Source organism: Salvelinus sp. IW2-2015, unplaced genomic scaffold, assembly GCF_002910315.2.
Source record: "Salvelinus sp. IW2-2015 unplaced genomic scaffold, ASM291031v2 Un_scaffold1967, whole genome shotgun sequence".
Classification (NCBI taxonomy): Eukaryota; Metazoa; Chordata; class Actinopteri; order Salmoniformes; family Salmonidae; genus Salvelinus; species Salvelinus sp. IW2-2015.
In genome coordinates, this window is record NW_019943320.1 from 32,157 (window position 1) to 50,928 (window position 18,772).

General features: G+C 41.7%; 1 protein-coding gene across 1 annotated transcript in view; it reads right to left on the minus strand.

The window, feature by feature from the left end:
- LOC112072580 (RNA binding protein fox-1 homolog 1-like) overlaps positions 1-18,772 on the minus strand; it is a 42,717-nt gene that overhangs the window by 18,341 nt on the left and 5,604 nt on the right. Inside the window, exon 2 of the mRNA XM_024139971.2 lies at positions 7,731-7,970. Coding sequence (XP_023995739.2) covers positions 7,731-7,970 — 240 coding nt within the window. The remainder of the gene's footprint in view (positions 1-7,730; positions 7,971-18,772) is intronic.

The window sequence follows — 18,772 nt, forward strand, 5'->3', positions numbered from 1 at the left end:
ATTAGATAGGTTATTGTAAACACTGTGTGATTTTGGAGCCAACATGAGTATACGAGACAGTAAACAACATGGTCTAATGTGAAGAAGAAACCAATCTCTCTGGACAGTTAGATAGGTTTTTATTGTAACACTTGTGATGTTTGGAGCCAACATGGAAGGGACAGGACAGTTACACAGATTTAATGTGAGATAGAACACCATCTCTCTGGCCAGGTTAGATAGGTTTTATTGTAAACATGCATGTGATGTTTGGAGCAAATATGGAAGGACGAGGACAGTACACATGGACTAATGTGAAGAAGAACACCATCTCTCTGGGACCAGGTTAGATCAGGTTTTATTGTGAACACTTGTTGATTGTTTGGAGCAACATGGAGGCACAGCGACCATACAATGGCTAATGTGAGATAGAACCACCATCTCTCTGACCAGGTAGATAGGTTTTATTGTAACACTGTGTGATGTTTGGAGCCAACATGGAGGCACAGGAAGTACACATTTACTAATGTGAGATGAGAACACCATCTCTCGGACAGGTTAGACAGTTGTATTGTTTTGAGCCATCAATCTCAGGTTGTAGTCAAGTGAGATAATAAAACCCAGGAGATATCTGATCATAGTTTATAACAGAGGTGGTACATTAACGCTGTAAAAACCCCAGTGAGATATTCTGATCATAGTTTAATTAACAGAGGTGGTGTACATTAACGCTGTTTTCTTAAAACCCCAGTGAGATATTCTGGATCATAGTTTAATAAGCAGAGGTGGGTACATTACGCTGTAAAACCTAAAAGTGGCATACTGACATTTTAATATAACTTTATGAGTGATGCCTAACTTCAATAAATGTTTTAAGTTTTTTTCTCCGGGAGAGGTGGAGGTCTCTAAAAGGACAGTTATGTTCCTTTTCAACGTGGTGGGATATAGGGAAAAATCCAGATTTAACAATTATGTCAACAGCACACGAAGAATGTCACAGAGATATCACCAGTACAATGAATATCTGCGAGTCTGAAAATAGTGGAACTCCTGACGATTAGTTGAGACACAGGAGATCTGAGGACATATTCAGGCCCTCAGAGAATAAAAGCCTCAGTTGCAGACCTGCTGGGTATCAGAGCCACTGGGGGCATTGGTGAGAAGTAAGTGTCAAGGAATCTCTGAAATAGATGCCTCATCCAAAATTTTCTGGTTTAGAAAAAATAATGAGACAAAATAATGAATTTCATTGCACATCAGCTGTTAGACAGGAGCTCACTAGCCCAAGTGGAATAGATAGAGACAGTAGAGTTCTATGCTGAGCTCTACAGTGGAATTAGAAGAGACAGTAGAGTTCTATGCTGAGCTCTACTAGTGGAAGATAAAGAGGACAGTAGAGTTCTATGCTGAGCTCTACAAGTGGAATTAGAAAGAGGACAGTAGAGTCTATGCTGAAGCTCTACAGTGGAATTAAAGGACAGTAGAGTTCTATGCTGAGCTCTACAAGTGGAATTAGATAGAGGACAGTAGAGTTCTATGCTGAGCTCTACAAGTGGAATTAGATAAGAGGACAGTAGAGATTCATGCTGAGCTCTACAAGGGAATAATAGAGACAGTAGAGTTCTATGCTGAGCTCTACAGTGGAATTAGATAGAGGACAGAGAGTTCTATGCTGAGCTCTACTAGTGGAATTAGATAGAGGACAGTAGAGTTCTATGCTGAGCTCTACAAGTGGAATTAGATAGAGGACAGTAGAGTTCTATGCTGAGCTCTACAGTGGAATTAGATAAGAGGACAGTAGAGTTCTATGCTGAGCTCTACAGTGGAATTAGAAAGAGGACAGTAAGTTTATGCTGAGCTCTACAAGTGGAATTAAAAGAGGACAGTAGAGTATATGCTGAGCTCTACCAGTGGAAATAAAGAGGACAGTAGGAGTTCTATGCTAGCTCACAATGGAATTATAAAGAGGACAGTAAGATTCTATGCTGACCTACTTAGTGGAATTAGAAAGAGGACAGTAGAGTTCTATGCTGAGCTCTACCAGTGGAATTAGAAAGAGGACAGTAGAGTTATATGCTGAGCTCTACCAGTGGAATTAGAAAGAGGACAGTAAAGTTATATGCTGAGCTCTACAAGTGTGAGTACCAGGAGGATAAATCAGAGACACGGCAGTTCCTTGGTGGACTCCCACAGGTGACTGTAGAAGCTCAGGTTGAACTAGAGCAACCACTGTCTTTGCAGGAGCTTTACACTGCATTAAAAGGCCTGGAAAATGGAAGAGCACCGGGTATTGATGGGCTTCCTGTTGACTTTTTTAAGTCTTGTTGGGCTATGTTGGGAGAGGATTGGCTAGCAATAGTTAACGATAGTTTGACCGGAGGGTTACTACCGATATGCTGCAGAAGGGCTGTCCTCACCCTACTGCCAAAAAAGGTTGACCCTATGGAGGTGAAGAACTGGAGGCCGGTGGCCTTACTGTGCACTGATTATAAGAACCTGTCCAAGGCTTTGTCCAACAGGCTGATGGAGGTGATGGGGCAAATCGCACGGACCAGTCCTAGTGGCAGGTAGATAGGGAATAACATTTCCCTGATTCTGTATTTTTTGGGACGTCTCTACGGCTATTGGGTTGGATGCTGGTCTAATTTCAATTGATCAGGAAAAGGCATTTGACTGAGTTGAGCACTTTGGAGGCTTTTGGTTTCAGCTCTGGTTTTATTGCCATGATCAGGGTGATATATGGTGACATTGAACGTGTATTGAAAGTTAACGGTGGCTTGAATGCTCCTTTTAAAGTGTGTAAATTAGGCAGGGGTGTTCGTTGTCTGGAATGTTGTATGCCATTGCAATAGAGCCACTACTAAATATCATTAGAAGTCGCATTGAAGGGGTGAACCTTTCAGAGGAAATTCCTCCTATTCGTCTCTCAGCCTATGCTGATGTAGTTATTTTGGTGAAAAAGGAAGCGGAGGTGGATAGTTTGAGTCTCATGGTTGATCGGATTAACAATGTGGTTGCCTCTGCACTGTGGCATCAGTTGTCATGTTCAGAGCCACCGTCTGGCCTTCTGACCAAGATACTGGCAATTATTGTCGATTTTTTTTGGGGGGGTAAATATCATTGGGTTCCACAAAGTGTTTTGTATTTGTCATAAGACGTGGGTGGACAAGGTCTTGTACATCTTGCTAGTAGGGCTGCTGCTTTCCGGTTTCAGTTTATTCAAAGGCTGCTTTATGGACCGAAAAATGAGGTGTGCAGAGGGGTGGCAGGTCTGGAATTACAGAAGGTAGGGGGATTAGATTTAAAGAAGGCAACATGTTTGGTTGATAGTAGCCAGATTTCTAAGGATGGAGTACCTCCGCTTTACAGAGGCATTCTTAGGGTTTGGAGTATAATGAAGGTGTCCAGACACACTAAGGCTGAGTCCAGTACATTGGCTCTGGAGGAACCCTAGTTGTTGGGTATAATGAAGGTGTCCAGACACACTAAGGGCTGAGTCAGTGTATTGGCTGCGGGAGGACCTCTAGTGTTTTGGGTAATAAATGAAGTGTCCAGCACACACTAGGCTGAGTCAGTAATTGGCTGTGAGGAAACCTCTAGTGTTTGGGGTATTAATGAAGGTGTCCAGACACACTAAGGCTGAGTCAGAAGTTGGCTGCTGGAGGGACCTCTGGTGTTTGGGGCACAAGACTGGATGTGTACAACTAGTTACATCCGAGCTGATTGGGGCACAACACCTATTAACATGGCTGCCACATAAGAGAAGAAGTGGGTACTTGTTTATTCTTTGTTTGTTAAGTATTGTCTTTTGTTTCTTATATTTTTTCTGTAGAGTTTTATTTTCTTTATATTGTATTTTTTTGTTTAACTTTTTTATTTTTCTTTTTGTTTTAATTTTGTTTTTTTATTTATTTTGCTTTAGATGTTTAATTTGACTGTGGGCTACATTTTTATGTTGTGGCTATGGTTGACATTTTTGGTTGAGTCTGAAAAGGAACGTCGCGACAACTGCTGGGAAGTTCCAGGACGGTTCTGTCCAACAGAAGAGTGGATATATGTCAAGAGTTCAAGAAAAAGCACCATGATGAAGACACCCCATTTCCAGACTTAAGGATATATACCTGATATCCCAGAGTCAGACAGACTAAGATACCGTGATATCCCGAAGTCAGACAGAACTTAAGGATTATATCCTGATATCCAGAGTCAGACAGACTAAGGATTATTACCTGATATCCCAGAGTCCAGACAGACTAAGGATTATATCCTGATATCCAGAGCAGACAGACTAAGGATATACCTGCATTATCCAGAGTCAGACAGACTAAGGATTAATCCTGATTCCAGAGTCAGACAGACTAAGGATTATACCTGATACCCAGAGTAAGAGCAGTACTAAGGATATACCTGATATCCACAGAGTTAGACAGGCTTCATACTTTTTTATGATTTTGAGAGGGTTGGAAGGGGGAGTTTGGATGAGGTGACGTGACGGAGTTATATAGGGGTGTGTCAAGGTTTTTACATACAAATAAAAAGAAAAACAGAAAAACGACAAGGTAAAGCCAGCATGGGAAGCACTGTACAAGCCACCGGTACTAGTGGCTACTAGTGATATGCAAATTGGGGTGTTCCATGGCATCATTGCAGTATGCTTTTGTATACGTCATTTATTCGATTTTGGAGATGGATGTCCTTTTTGTAATAGAGAGAAACAATGTTTTTCACGTTTTATGGAGCTGCCAGAGACTTAAAACCTCTGTTTTGAATCCTAGAGCTGTGTTTCACAGCTGTAGAGGAAATTTTCAATAACTCTGTTTTTATTTGGGGTTTTAATTACATTAAGCAAAGGAAAAGAAAATGTGCAATCTAACATTTTATTTGGGAAAGCGAAGATGTCAATTTTTCTGAGTAGAAAAAAAAGATCAGACGAGGGATATTGGTAAGAGAAAGAGTGTTTTAAAGGATTAGTTTAAAGCGAGAATAAAAGTGGAATTTTGAGTTGTAAAAGATCTCCCCACTGTGTTCGAGGAGAAGTGGGACTTATGAAGGAGAATTTGTTTTTGTGGAGGAGGGGGAGCTATTTTTTCTTAATGAAATAAATCTGAATGTAATTTTATATTATTATTCATTTATTATTTTTTATGTTAAATTTAACGAAAGTTACACATTTGTGTGTGTAATTTCTGAAAAGGCAGTGCGCCAACATTGGGTTAATGGTAAAATTAAACCTCCCTCCCTCCTCCTCCCTCCTCCTCCCTCCTCTCCCTCCCTCCCTCCCTCCTCCCCCCTCCCTCCCTCCCCTCCTCCTCCCTCCCTCCCTCCCTCCCTCCCTCCCTCCCTCACCCTCTACTCTATTCCAACTCCTGTTCAAAATACTCTTTAAAGTGACTGTCAATTTAAAGCTGACAAATGCTCACAGCTGAAACTCTATCAGCTTCTATACTGTCTAGCTGTGGACTCTTTCCAAGTCCTCCAAAACAGTCGGAGACTCCTAACTCAAACAGTTAAGGGAGAAAAGGAACTTGAATATATAGTGTGGGGGAGGAGAGAGAGAGACGAAGAGAGTGAGAGATAGATGAGAGAGAGAGAAGAGAGAGGAGAGAGCAGAGAGAGAGGACGAGAGAGAAGAGAGACGAGAGAGAGAGTAGAGAGGGAGAGGGAGAGGAGAGGGAGAGGAGAGGGAGAGGAGGAGAGGGAGGGGGGGGGAGAGTGAGGATAGATGGAGATGAGAGAGGATAGAGGGAAGAGAGAGAGTAGAGGGAGAGAGAGATCAGATAGAGGGAGAGCAAGAGAGGATAGAAGGAAGAGAGAGAGGATAGATGGAGAGAGGAGGGATTAAGCGGGAGAGAGAGAGAGAGAGAGGAGAGACGAGAGAGAGAGAGGAGAGGATAGAGGGAGAGAGAGAGAGGATAGCAGGGAGAGAGAGAGCGATAGTTGTGTGTCTGAAGGTGTTGGGAGAGAGACGATAGGATAGAGGGAGAGAGAGAGAGGATAGCTGAAGAGAGAGGATAGATGGAGAGAGAGGTTATAGATGGAGAGAGAGAGGATAGAGGGAAGAGAGAGAGAGGATAGATGGAGAGAGAGAAGAGGATAGATGAGAGAGAGAGAGCGAGGATAGATGAGAGAGAGAGAAGGATAGAGGATAGAAGGCGAGAGACGAGAGAGATAGGTGGAGAGAGAAGAGATAGAGGGCGAAGAGAGAGGATAGAGGATCGAGGGAAGAGAGATAGGATAGAGGGAGAGAGAGAGAGGATAGATGGAGAGAGAGAGGATAGATGGAGACGAGAGAGGTTATAGATGGAGAGAGAGAGGATAGATGGGAGAGGATATAGTGGAGAGAGAGAGAGATAGATGGAAGAGAGAGAGGATAGATTGGAGAGAGAGAGAGGATAGGATGAAGCGAGAGAGAGGATAGATTGGAGAGAGAGAGGTAGATGAGAGAGAGAGAGGATAAGATGGAGGAGAGAGAGATAGAATGGAGAGCGAGAGAGAATAGATGGAGAAGAGAGAGGATAAGTATGGAGAGAGAGAGAGGATAGATTGAGAGAGCAGAGAGGAATCGTGGGACGAGAGAGAGGATAGATGAGCGCGAGAGAGGATAGAGGACGAGAGAGAGGATATGGCAGGTATGAGAGAGAGGACGATGGAGAGACGAGAGGATAGATGGAAGAGAGAGAGAGGATTTAGATGGAGAGAGAGGATAGATGGAGAGCAGAGAGAGGATAGATGAGAGAGAGAGAGGAAGATGGAGAGGAGAGGATAGATGGAGAAGAGAGAGAGGATAGCTGGGGAGAGAGAGAGGGATAGATGGACGAGAGACGACGTTTTCAGCTAAACTCAAGACACTTGCGAAATGTTTAAATTGCCCCAATTGACAATTTTTACAGACTATTTAGGGGGACAAGAAACGTGTTAAAAGGAATGGATTTCAAACAGAGACCTACCTTGTGGGTTTATGCCTGTCAGTTATAGTTGTGATGAAAGATATGATTTTACTGAGTTAATAGTGTGTACTAAATTTCAGTCCAACACATACAGTAATCAGTAAAATATAGTTCCAATCGCACAAATACAGTACAGTAAATATAGTCCACCAAATATAGTCCAACCACATACAGTACAGTAAATATAGTCAAGTACATAAACCAGCTGCTTTACAACTAGCTACATGACTTCATGGCAGAACTATATCTTTCTCTATCTTACTCTTCTTTGCCTCATCGCTCTTCTTTCTGTCAGCTCTTCTTTCACTCCTTCTCCATCCCCTCTCCTACTGATTTTGAAGTGGAGTTTCAGATTTGGGGGCGAGCGAATCTTTCTTTGGTCTGTCTGTCTGAAACTCTGGTCTGGTCCTTCTCCCCTCTCGTTCTTCTCCCCTCTCTCTCTCCCCCTCTCTCTCTTCTCACACTTGGTCTATGTTGATTCTCCCTTTCTATCGGTCTTTGTCAAGAATTCCATCACTCCCTCTCCCCTCTCTCTATTACACCGGATCTGTCTAGACAGTGGTGTGGAAAATAAGAACTAAATTACATTTAACAGCAAATTGAAAAGATGGCAGAGGAGGAGTGAGCCTTATCAAGGAAGGAGGCTCAGCCCCCTCTTTCTCCCCTCCTTACAAACCTCACAGACCTACGGTATTACCTTTTTACGGTGAACGTGGTGGGTGTGTGTGTACGCCCTGTGTGTGTGTGTGCTTGTGCGCGTGAGTGTTTTTCTGTGAGTGTGTGATTGTATCACTCTTCACTCACCGATAGTGTGGCTGTGAGGGTGGGTGTGTTGTTCTCGTTGCCGGGCTGTTCGCTGTGCGTCTGTGTGGGTGTGTACAGCGTTAGGGTGTGCTCTGCCACCGTGCTCTGACCCGTGTAGTCCGCTGGCGGGTGGGGGTGGGGAGGGGCGTACTCCGCTGGGATGCCGTTCTGGGGGGGGTACTGGGCTGGGGGGTAGGGCTGGGCCATCGCTTCCGGGGGGGCTGGCCCCTCTTGGTTACCCTGAAGAAAGAGAGAGAGACCTAAAGATCAGCGTCACAGGTAACTTCCACAAAGCTGCGAACGATCTAAGAGCCAAGGCAAGAAGGGCCTTCTATGCCATCAAAAGGAACATAAAATTCAACATACCAATTAGGATCTGGCTAAAAATACTTGAATCAATTATAGAACCCATTGCCCTTCATGGTTGTGAGGTCTGGGGTCCGCTCACCAACCAATAATTCACAAAATGCGACAAACACCAATTTGAGACTCTGCATGCAGAATTCTGCAAAAATATCCTCCGTGTACAACGTAGAACACCAAATAATGCATGCAGAGCAGAATTAGGCCGATACCCGCTAATAATCAAGATCCAGAAAAGAGCCATTAAATTCCACAACCACCTAAAAGGAAGCGATTCCCAAAACTTCCATAACAAAGCCATCACCTACAGAGAGATGAACCTGGAGAATAGTCCCTTAAGCAAGCTGGTCCTGGGGCTCTGCTCACAAACACAAACAGACCCCACAGAGCCCCAGGACAGCAACACAATTAGACCCAACCAAATCATGAGAAAACAAAAAGATAATTACTTGACACATTGGAAAGGATTAACAAGAAAACAAAGCAAACTAGAATGCTATTTGGCATTAAACAGAGAGTACACATTGGCAGAATACCTGACCACTGTGACTGACCCAAACGTAAGGAAAGCTTTGACTATGTACAGGCTCAGTGAGCATAGCCTTAATATTGAGAAAGGCTGCCATAGGCAGACATGGCTCTCAAGAGAAGACAGGCTATGTGCACACTGCCCACAACATGAGTTGGAAACTGAGCTGCACTTCCTAACCTCCTGCCCAATGTATGACCATATTAGAGACACATATTTCCCTCAGATTACACAGATCCACAAAGAATTAGAAAACAAACCCGATTTTGATAAACTCCCATAACTACTGGGTGAAATACCACAGTGTGCCATCACCGCAGCAAGATGTGTGACCTGTTGCCACAAGACAAGGTCAACCAGTGAAGAACAAACACCACTGTAAATACAACCCGTATTCATGCTTATTTATTTTCCCTTTTGTACATTAACCATTTGTACATCGTTACAACACTGTATATATACATAATATGACATTTTGTAAATGTCTTTATTGTTTTGCAAATTCTGTCTGTGTAATGTTTTACTGTATTTTTATTGTTTATTTACTTTTGTTATATTATCTACCTCATTGGCTTTGTCATGTTAACACATGTTCACATGCCAATAAAGCCCTTGAATTTGAATGAATTGATTGAGAGAGAGAGAGAAGAGAGAGAGGAGAGAGATGAGAGGGAATGGGGATGGGGAAGAGGAGCAGACAGACAGACAGACAGACAGACAGACAGACAGACAGACAGAGCAGACAGACAGACAGACCGACAGACAGACGCCTACTAAGTTGTCATGATGAGGCAGTCCTGCTCTTCTAGAGGCTGATAGACTTAAAGGTTTCTCCAGCAGGGTGAAATGTACTGGATCAATAAAAGCAGCAGAGAAAGTTAATCTTGAGCTGATGCTGTTGTTTACGCACCCAACAGCCCTTTAAAGATCCTTCTGTTACACACCCAACAGCTTAGAGGAATCCTTCTGTTACCCCCCGCAAAGCCCTTAGAGATCCTTCTGTTACACACCCAACCAGCCCTTAGAGAATCCTTTCCTGTTACACACCCAATCGCCCTTCAGAGAATCCTTCTGTTACACCCCAACAGGCCCTTAGAAGAATCCTTCAGTTTAAACGCACAAGCCCTTTGAGATCTTCTGTGTACAACTCAACAGCCTTAGAGAATCTTCTGTTACACACCAACAGCCTTAGATAATCCTTCTGTTTCACACCCACAGGCCCTTAGAGAATCTTCTGTAACAACAGCTCAACACCTTAGAGAATCCTTCCTGTTACACACCCAACAGCCTTTTGAGAATCTTTCTGTTTACCACCCAACAGCCCTTAAGAGAATCCTTAAGTTAACACGCCAACAGCCCTTTGAGAATCCTTCTGTTACACACTCAACAGCCCTTAGAGAATCCTTCTCTGTTACACCTGCAACAGTCTTAGAGAATCCGCTTCAGTTACACATCAACCGCCTTAGAGAATCCTTCTGTTTACACACGCAAAAGCCCTTAGAGAATCCTTCTGTTCACACACCAGCCCTTAGAGCAATCCTTTGGTTAACACACCCAACAGCCTTAGCAGAATCCTTCTGTTTATCACACTCAACAGCCCTCTTAGAGAATCTTCTGCTTACCACCAAGCCCTTTGAGAATCTTTCTGTTCTCACACACAAATCCCTTAGAGAATCCTGTTACACGACTACACACAGCCTAAAGAATCCTTTAGTTACACACCCAACAGCCTTAGAGAATTCTTCTGGTTAACCACTCCAAGTCCCTTAGGCTCTTCTGTGTACCATCCAACAGCCCTACATACCTTCTAGTTACAAATAACACTCACCAGGGATGCATCGCCAGGGTCAGGTGGGGGAATGGGGAGGGGGGAGAGAGGAGAGGAGGGAAGGTGAGTGGGAGAGGGTTAGGCAGGAAGGGGAGAGGGGTGAGAGGAGGAAGGGGTGGGAGAGGGGTGAGTAGCGGGAGGGGAAGTGGGAGAGGGGTGACGGAGGAAGGGGAGTGGGAGAGGGGTGAGAAGCAGAAGGGGAGTGGAGAGGTGGAGAAGAGGAAGGGGAGTGGGAGAGCGGGTGAGAGCGGGGAAGGGGAGTGGGAGAGGGGTGGAGGCAGGAAGGGGAGTTTGGGAGAGGGGTGAGAGGGGGAAGGGGAGTGGGAAGGGGTGAGAGGAGGAAGGGAGTGGGAGAGGGGGAAGGGGAAGGGGAATGTGGGAGAGGGGGGAGGGGAAAGGGGAGTGGGAGAGGGGTGAGAGGGAGGAAGGGGAAGTGGAGAGGGATGAGAGGGGGAGGGGAGAGAGAGGGGAGAGGAGGAAGGGGAGAGGGGGCAGAGAGAAATGGGGGGGGAGGTGGGAGAGGGGTGAGAGGGGTGAGAGGGGGATAGAAGGCAGATAATATTCACCAACCAGGTGACGATGAATAGACGAGTCGAGAGGAGAAAGAACAGGGGCGGGGGAGAGTGTTAGGAGGGAAGAGTGGTGGGAGGTTTTGAAGGAGAGCACGAGCAAAGGGCGAGAGGGAGGGAGGTAGGGAGAAAGGGTGTGAGGGGGAGAGAGGGATGGGGGAGGTAGGAGGGGTGGGGAAGGAGATGTGAAGGGAGCAATATTTCCACGCCAGTCATTTAATATGCATACTGAGCTTGAATGAGGCCATCTGCTTCAGCAGGTTAAAAAGGAGCAGCTAGTAATGATTACCTAGCTGCATTAGCTGGAGAGCCAGTCTCACTGAGCGGATGAGGACACCACGTTTCTGTCTGTCTGTCTGTCTGTCTGTCCCTGTCTGTCTGTCTGTCTGTCTGTCTGTTCTGTCTGTGTTCTGTCTGTCATGGTCTGTTCTGTCTGTCTGTCCCTCTGACTGTCTCTGTTTCTTGTCTGTCTGTCTGTGCTCTTCTCTCTCTTCTCTCTCTCTCTCTCTCTCTCTCTCTCGCCCCTCTGAACTCTTCTCTCCATGTCTCCTCACACTCTCTCCTCCTATTTCTCTCTCCTTCTCTCTCTCTCCTCTACTTCTTCTCTCTCTGTCTCTCTGTCTGTTCTCCTGTCTCTGTCTCTCTCTCAATTACATTTTCAATTCAATTGACTTTATTGACATGGCAAGTTCATTATTACTTACATTGTCAAAGTATACATATCGAGGAAAAAAAAAAWATATATATATACAAAATATATATATATTTATATATAAATAAATGGTGGGACCAACAGCAATAATAATAGTAGTAGTGGACATGGGATTACCATTAACAACAACTACAACAACAATATTAATCAGAACAACAATACATTAAAGCAACAGTAGTAGACCAGTGTCAACATGACTGAGAAGACACATGACCTGGTAGTAGACCAGTCTCAACATGACTGAGAAGACACATGCCATGGTAGTAGACCAGTGTCAACATGACTGAGAAGACACATGCATGGTAGTAGACCAGTGTCAACATGACTGAGAAGACACATGCCATGGTAGTAGACCAGTGTCAACATGACTGAGAAGACACATGCCATGGTAGTAGACCAGTGTCAACATGACTGAGAAGACATATGACCTGGTATGAAAGACAAAACAAAACAAGAAATATTATCAACATTACTTTGCACTTTTCACTGGCTGTCCCTCTGGTTATGGCAGGAGGACACATATTTGGCTGCCAAAACTGCACATTTTGGCTTTTCACCCAATAAATATTTAATTTTTTCTTCATCTTTTATAGTTTCAAATTCTTTGTATTGAATTATAATTTTGGGAAATAAATATTCTCTTAGGTCTGAGTATTTGTCACAGTGTAATAGGAAATGCAGCTCTGTCTCTACCTCTCCCCTGGAGCAGAGTGAGCACAGCCTGTCCTCTCTGGGCAGCCAGGTTTGTCTGTGACGACTGGTCTCTATAGCCAGACTGTGCTCACTGAGTCTGTACCTAGTCAGTGTTTTCCTCAGTTTTCTATCAGTCACAGTGGTCAGATAGTCTGCCACCATGTACTGTCTGTTTAGAGACAAATAGCATTGATGTTTACTTAGATTTTTTTGTGGTGTCTTTCCAATAGGTGATATATTTTTATTTTTGTTTTGTGATGATTTAGTTGGGCCAGTTTTTCTGAGGGCTGTCCTGAGGCTCTATGGGGTTTGTTTGTGTTGGTGAACTGAGCCTCAGAACCAGCTGGCTGAGGGGACTCTTCTCTGGTTTCATCTCTTGACATTGTAGAGCTGTGTGATGGTATGTTTCGGGGTCACTTGTTTTTAGATGGTTGTAAAATTTGATGGCTCTTTTTTCTATTCGAATGAGGAGGGGGTATTGGCCCAATTCTGCCCTACATGCGTTATTTTGAGATTTTCTTTGTACTTGCAATACAGTCTTGCAAAACTCTGCATGCAATATTTCAATTGGATGTTTGTCCCATTTAGTAAATTCATTATTAGAGTGGACCCCATACTTCACTGCCATATAGAGCAATTGGTTCTATATCTGATTGAACATTTTTGAGCCAGATTCTAATTGGAATTTCGATTTTGATGTTCCTTTTAATGGCATAGAATGCTCTTCTTGCTTTGTCTCTCAGCTCATTCACAGCCATGTGAAAGCTACCTGTGTTGCTGATATTTAGTCCTAGATATGTGTAGTTTTTGGTGTGTTCTAATAGAACTGTGTCCAAATAGAATATATTTTTGTCATCCTCATTTCCGGACCTTTTTTGGAATATCATTTTATTAGGTTTTTTTAGGTTAACGGTCAGAGCCCAGGTCTGACAGAACCTGTGAAGACGATCTAGGTGCTGCTGTAACCCCGCCTTTTTAAGTGGACCCTCCTCTCTCTCTGTCCTCGTCCTCTGTTCTCTCTTCTCTCTGTCTCTCTGTCTCTCTGTCTCTTGTCTTCTCTCCTCTCTCTTCTCTCTCTCCTCTCTCTCCTCTCTCCTCTCTCCTTTCTCTCTTCTCTCTCTCTCTCTCTCTCTCTTTCTCTCTCTCTCTCTATGTCTCTCTAACACTCTCTCTTCTTGTCTCCTCTCTGTCTCTCTCTCTCTCTCTCTCTTCTCTCCTATGTTCTCGCTCACAACTCTCTCCTCTCTATTGCTCTTCTTCCGTTCTCTCTCTCTCCTCTATTCTGTCTCTCTCTGTCTCTCTCTATTGTCTTCTCTCTGTCCTCTCTCTCTTCCACTCTGATTCAGATTACCATGTCTTTCTTCCTTTCTCCTCTTTTCTAGAATAATAGGTCAAATCTGCCGTTATCAGTGATGATAAATACAGCACATGCCCAGTCTCAAAGAAATACTTGATTTTATGTTGTAAAAAGGTCAAAAGTTCTAAAAAGTTCTAAATGTTCTAAATGTTCTAAATCTAAATGTTCAAATATTCAAAAGTTCTTAAAGGTGTTCTAAAAGTCCCAAATGTTTCTAAAAGTCCAAATTTCTAAATCCCAAATGTTCTAAAAAGTCTAAATGTTCACAAAAGTTCTAAATGTTCTAATAAATTCTAAAAGTTTTAAAGATGTTCTAAGAGTTATTAAAAGTCCTAAATGTTCTAAAAGTTCTAAATGTTCTAAAAAGTCCTAAATTTCTAAAAGTTCAAATGTTCTAAAAGTTCAAAAGTTCAATGTTCTAAACTTCTAAACGTCCTAAACGTTCAAAAGTTCTAAAAGTTCTAAAAGTTCTAAAAGTTCTAAGTGTTCGAAATGTGTCTAAAGTTCTAAATGTTCTAAAAGTTCTAAATGTTCTAAGTCCCAAATGTTCTAAATGTTCTAAAAGTCTAATGTTTTGAAAAGTTCGAAATGTTCGAAAAATTCTAAATGTTCAAAAGTTCTAAAAGTTCTAAATTTTCTAAATTAAAGTTTATCTAAAATTTCTAAATGTCTAAATGTTCTAAAAGTTCTAAAAGTTCTAAAAGTTCCAAAAGATCAAAAAGTTCTAAGTGTTCAAATGTACTAAATGTCATACTAAAATCTAAAAGTTCTAAAAGTTCTTAAAATTCTAAAAAGTTCTTAAAAGTTCTAAAGTCTAAAGTTCTAAATGTTCTAAAAGTTCTAAATGTTCTAAAAGTTCTAAAAGTTCTTAAATGTTTCTAATGTTCTTAAATACTCTAAATGTTCGAAAAAAGTTTCTAAAATGTTCTAAAAGTTTCTAAATGTTCTAAAAGTTCAAAAGTTCTAAAAGTTCTAAAATTTCTAAGTTTCTAAGTGTTCTAATGTACTAAATGTTCTAAATGGTACTAAAAGTTCTAAAAAGTTCTAAAAGTTCTAAAAGTTCTAGTAAGAATGTTCTAAAAGTTTCTTAAAAGTTCTAAAAGTTCCTAAATGTTCTAAAGTGTTCTAAGTGTTCTAAAAGTTCTAAAAGTTCTAAATTACTAAAGATGCTTAATTTCTTAAAAGTTCTAAAAGTTCTAAAAGTTCTAAAAGTTCTAAAGTTCTAAAAAGTTCTATCAATGTTCTAAAAGTTCTAAAAAGTTCTAAAAAACTCTAAAAAGTTCTAAAGTTCTAAATGTTCTAAACGTTCTAAAGTTCTAAATGTTCTAAACATTTCATTCAGATGTTCTAAAAGTTCTAAAGTGTTCTAAAAGTTTCTAAGATGTTCTAAATGTACTAAAAGTTCTAAATTTCTTTAAAAGTCTAAAAGTTCTAAAAGTTCTAAAAGTTCTAAATGTTCTAAAAAGTTTCAAAATGTTCTAAAGTTCTAAATGTTCTAAACGTTCTAAATGATCTAAATGTTCTAAAACTTCTCAATGTTCTAAATGTTCTTTATGTTGTAAAAGTTCTAAATGTTGTAAAAGTTCTAAATGTTGTAAAAGTTCTAAATGTTCTAAAAGTCCTAAATGTTCGAAAAGTTCGAAATATTCTAAATGTTCTAAAGTTCTAAATGTTGTAAAAGTCCTAAATGTTCTAAAAGTTTTAAATATTCTAAATGTTCTAAAAGATCTACATTTTCTAAAAGTTCTAAATGTTCTAAATGTTCTAAAAGTCTGAAATGTTCTAAAAGTTCTAAAAGTTCTACAAGTTCTAAATGTTCTAAAAGTTCTACATTTTCTAAAAGTTCTAAATGTTCTAAATGTTCTAAAAGTGTCAAAAAGTCTGGAAAAAAATCTGGCATCTTTTCAGAAGGTTTCTGTGATCATCATAAAGCTATTGTGGTTTTCTATACTTCCTCACACCCTGATCTGTTTCACTTGTCTTTGTACTTGTCTCCACCCCCCACAGGTGTCGCCCATCTTCCCCATTATCCCCAGTGTATTTATACCTGTGTTCTCTGTTTGTCTGTTGCAAAGTTTGTCTTGTCAGTTCTTACCAGCGTGCTTTCCCGTCTTCCTGTTTTTCTCAAATGTCTGTTTCCTAGTTTCCATTGTTCTGACCATTCTGCCTGCCCTGACCCCTTAGCCTGCCTGCTGTTCTGTACCTTCCTGACTTTGACCCAATTACGAACCTCTGCCTGTTTGGTAAATAAACATCTGTGATTCTTGCTGTCTTCATCTGGGTCTTATCCTGAGTTCTGATAGTACTAACTGGCCACAGACAAACAGGAAACACAGGTATAAATGCACAGGGGAAAATGGGGGAGATTGGCGACACCTGTAGGGGGGTGGAGACAAGCACAAAGACAGGTGAAACCGATCAGGGTTTGACTTGTTGGATTTCTCACCAATAAAAACATGTGTTATTTGAAAATCAAAATAATGACAGTGACTTAATTAACTTCATATGTCATGAGTCTGTCTTCGGTTCTCACCACAACATCACCATTACATTTAGGTCACTTAGCAGACGTGCTCATCCAGGGTGACTTACAGGAGCAATCAGGGTTAAGTGCATTGGTCAAGGGCACATAGTCCAACTTTTCACCTAGTTGGCTKTGGGATTTGAACCAGCAACCGTTCGGTTACGCTCTTAACTGCTACGCTTCCTGCCGCCCAAACATAACCATAACATTTCACCCAATCTTTTAGTCTAATTGACCACACAGTTTTACATGTGCTCCAGTTGTGGAGAGGAGAAGCTGCCTTGCACAGAAGGAGCTCATGAGAACATTCAGCACAGAACATTGAGTTAATAAATGTCACTCAGCTCTGTATGTGAGAGCCCCAGTGAGAAATGGGTCACCTCAAGTTTTATTTTTCATAAACCTAAATGAAGAGAGTGATGTGTAATATATCTTACTGGAACCTGCGCTACCACTGTCACGCATGCATGCACGCACACACGCACGCACGCACGCACGCACGCACGCACGCACACACACACACACACACACACACACACACACACACACACATTAAGCTACACGTTGCAGTAGCAACGGCAAGTCAAAATCTGCCTCTCCTCGAAAGAGAAAGGAAAAGAGAAGAAGAATAAAGGGTGAAAAGGACAGAAGCAAGAGAGGAATAGGGGAAATAGAGTAGAGGTGGAGAAATAAGAATAAAATGTGTAGAGAAAGAGGAGGAGAGAAGGAGCGAGAAAGAGGAGGAGAGGGAGAAAGAGGAGGAGAGAGAAAGAGGAGAGAGAGAGAAAGAGGAGAGAGGGAGAAAGAGGCGAGAGAGAAAGAGGAGAGAGGGAGAAAGTAGAGAAAGCGCAGAAGAGAGACACCTACACGCTAAGCTGCCGTTGCAGAGACCTGTCCCTCGAGAGAAGACAGGCTATGTGCACACTGCCCACAAAATGAGGTGGAAACTGAGCTGCACTTCCTAACCTCCTGCCAAATGTATGACCATATTAGAGACACACATTTCCCTCTGATTACACAGATCCACAAAGAATTTAAAAACAAACCCAATTTTGATAAACTCCCATATCTACTGGGTGAAATACCACAGTGTGCCATCACAGCAGCAAGATGTGTGACCTGTTGCCACAAGAAAAGGTCAACCAGTGAAGAACAAACAACATTGTAAATACAACCCATATTTAAGGTCAGAAGTTTACATACACCTTAGCCAAATACATTTAAACTCAGTTTTTCACAATTCCTGACATTTAATCCCAGTAAAAATTCCCTGTTTTAGGTCAGTTAGGATCACCACTTTAGTTTAAGAATGTGAAATGTCAGAACAATAGTAGAGAGAATGATTTATTTCAGCTTTATTTCTTTCATCACATTCCCAGTGGGTCAGAAGTTTGCATACACTCAATTAGTATTTGGTAGCATTGCCTTTAAATTATTTAACTTGGGTTAAACGTTTTGGGAAACCTTCCACAAGCTTCCCACAATAAGTTGGGTGAATTTTTGCCCATTCCTCCTGACAGAGCTGGTGTAACTGAGTCAGGTTTGTAGGCCTCCTTGCTCAAACACACTTTTTAAGTTCTGCCCACAAATTTTCTATAGGATTGAGGTAAGGACTTTGTGATGGCCACTCCAATACCTTAACTTTATTGTCCATAAGCCATTTTTCCACAACTTTGGAAGTATGCTTGTAGTCATTGTCCATTTGGAAGACCCATTTGTGACCAAGCTCTAACCTCCTGACTGATGTCTTTAAATGTTGCTTCAATATATCCACATAATTTTCCTTGCTCATGATGCCATCTATTTTGGGAAGTGCACTAGTCCCTCCTGCAGCAAAGCACCCCCACAACATGATGCTGCCACCCCCGTGCTTCACGTTTGGGATGGTGTTCTTCAGCTTGCAAGCGTCCCCCTTTTTCCTACAAACATAACAATGGTCATTGTTCATTTTATGTTTATTCATTACATTTTTTGTACTTTAACTATTTGCACATTTTTACAACATTGTACACAGGCAATAATATAACTTGAATATAATTTGAAATGTCTCAAATGTCACTTTTCTGTGTGTAATGTGTAATCCGGAAAAATGTCTTGTTGCTAGACTGGTTGCTATGCAACATAACCACAGGTTTTGCTATATTTGCTAGCTAGCTTACGTTAACTCTATGAAAAAACTGAGCAACAGCTCCACTTCTAGAGTGGCTAATATATTATTTATTACTGTTGATCTGGATGTGTCCTTTTATTGTGCACGACTGAAAAAATTGTCCCATGTTATCGTTTGTTGTTTGTCTGCCCATGTTGTTGTTTGTTGTTTGTCTGCCCATGGTGTCATTTGTTGTTTGACTGCCCATGTTGTTGTTTGTTGTTTGTATGCCCATGTTGTTGTTTGTTGTTTGTCTGCCCATGTTGTTGTTTGTTGTTTGTCTGCCCATGTTGTTGTTTGTTGTTTGTCTGCCCATGT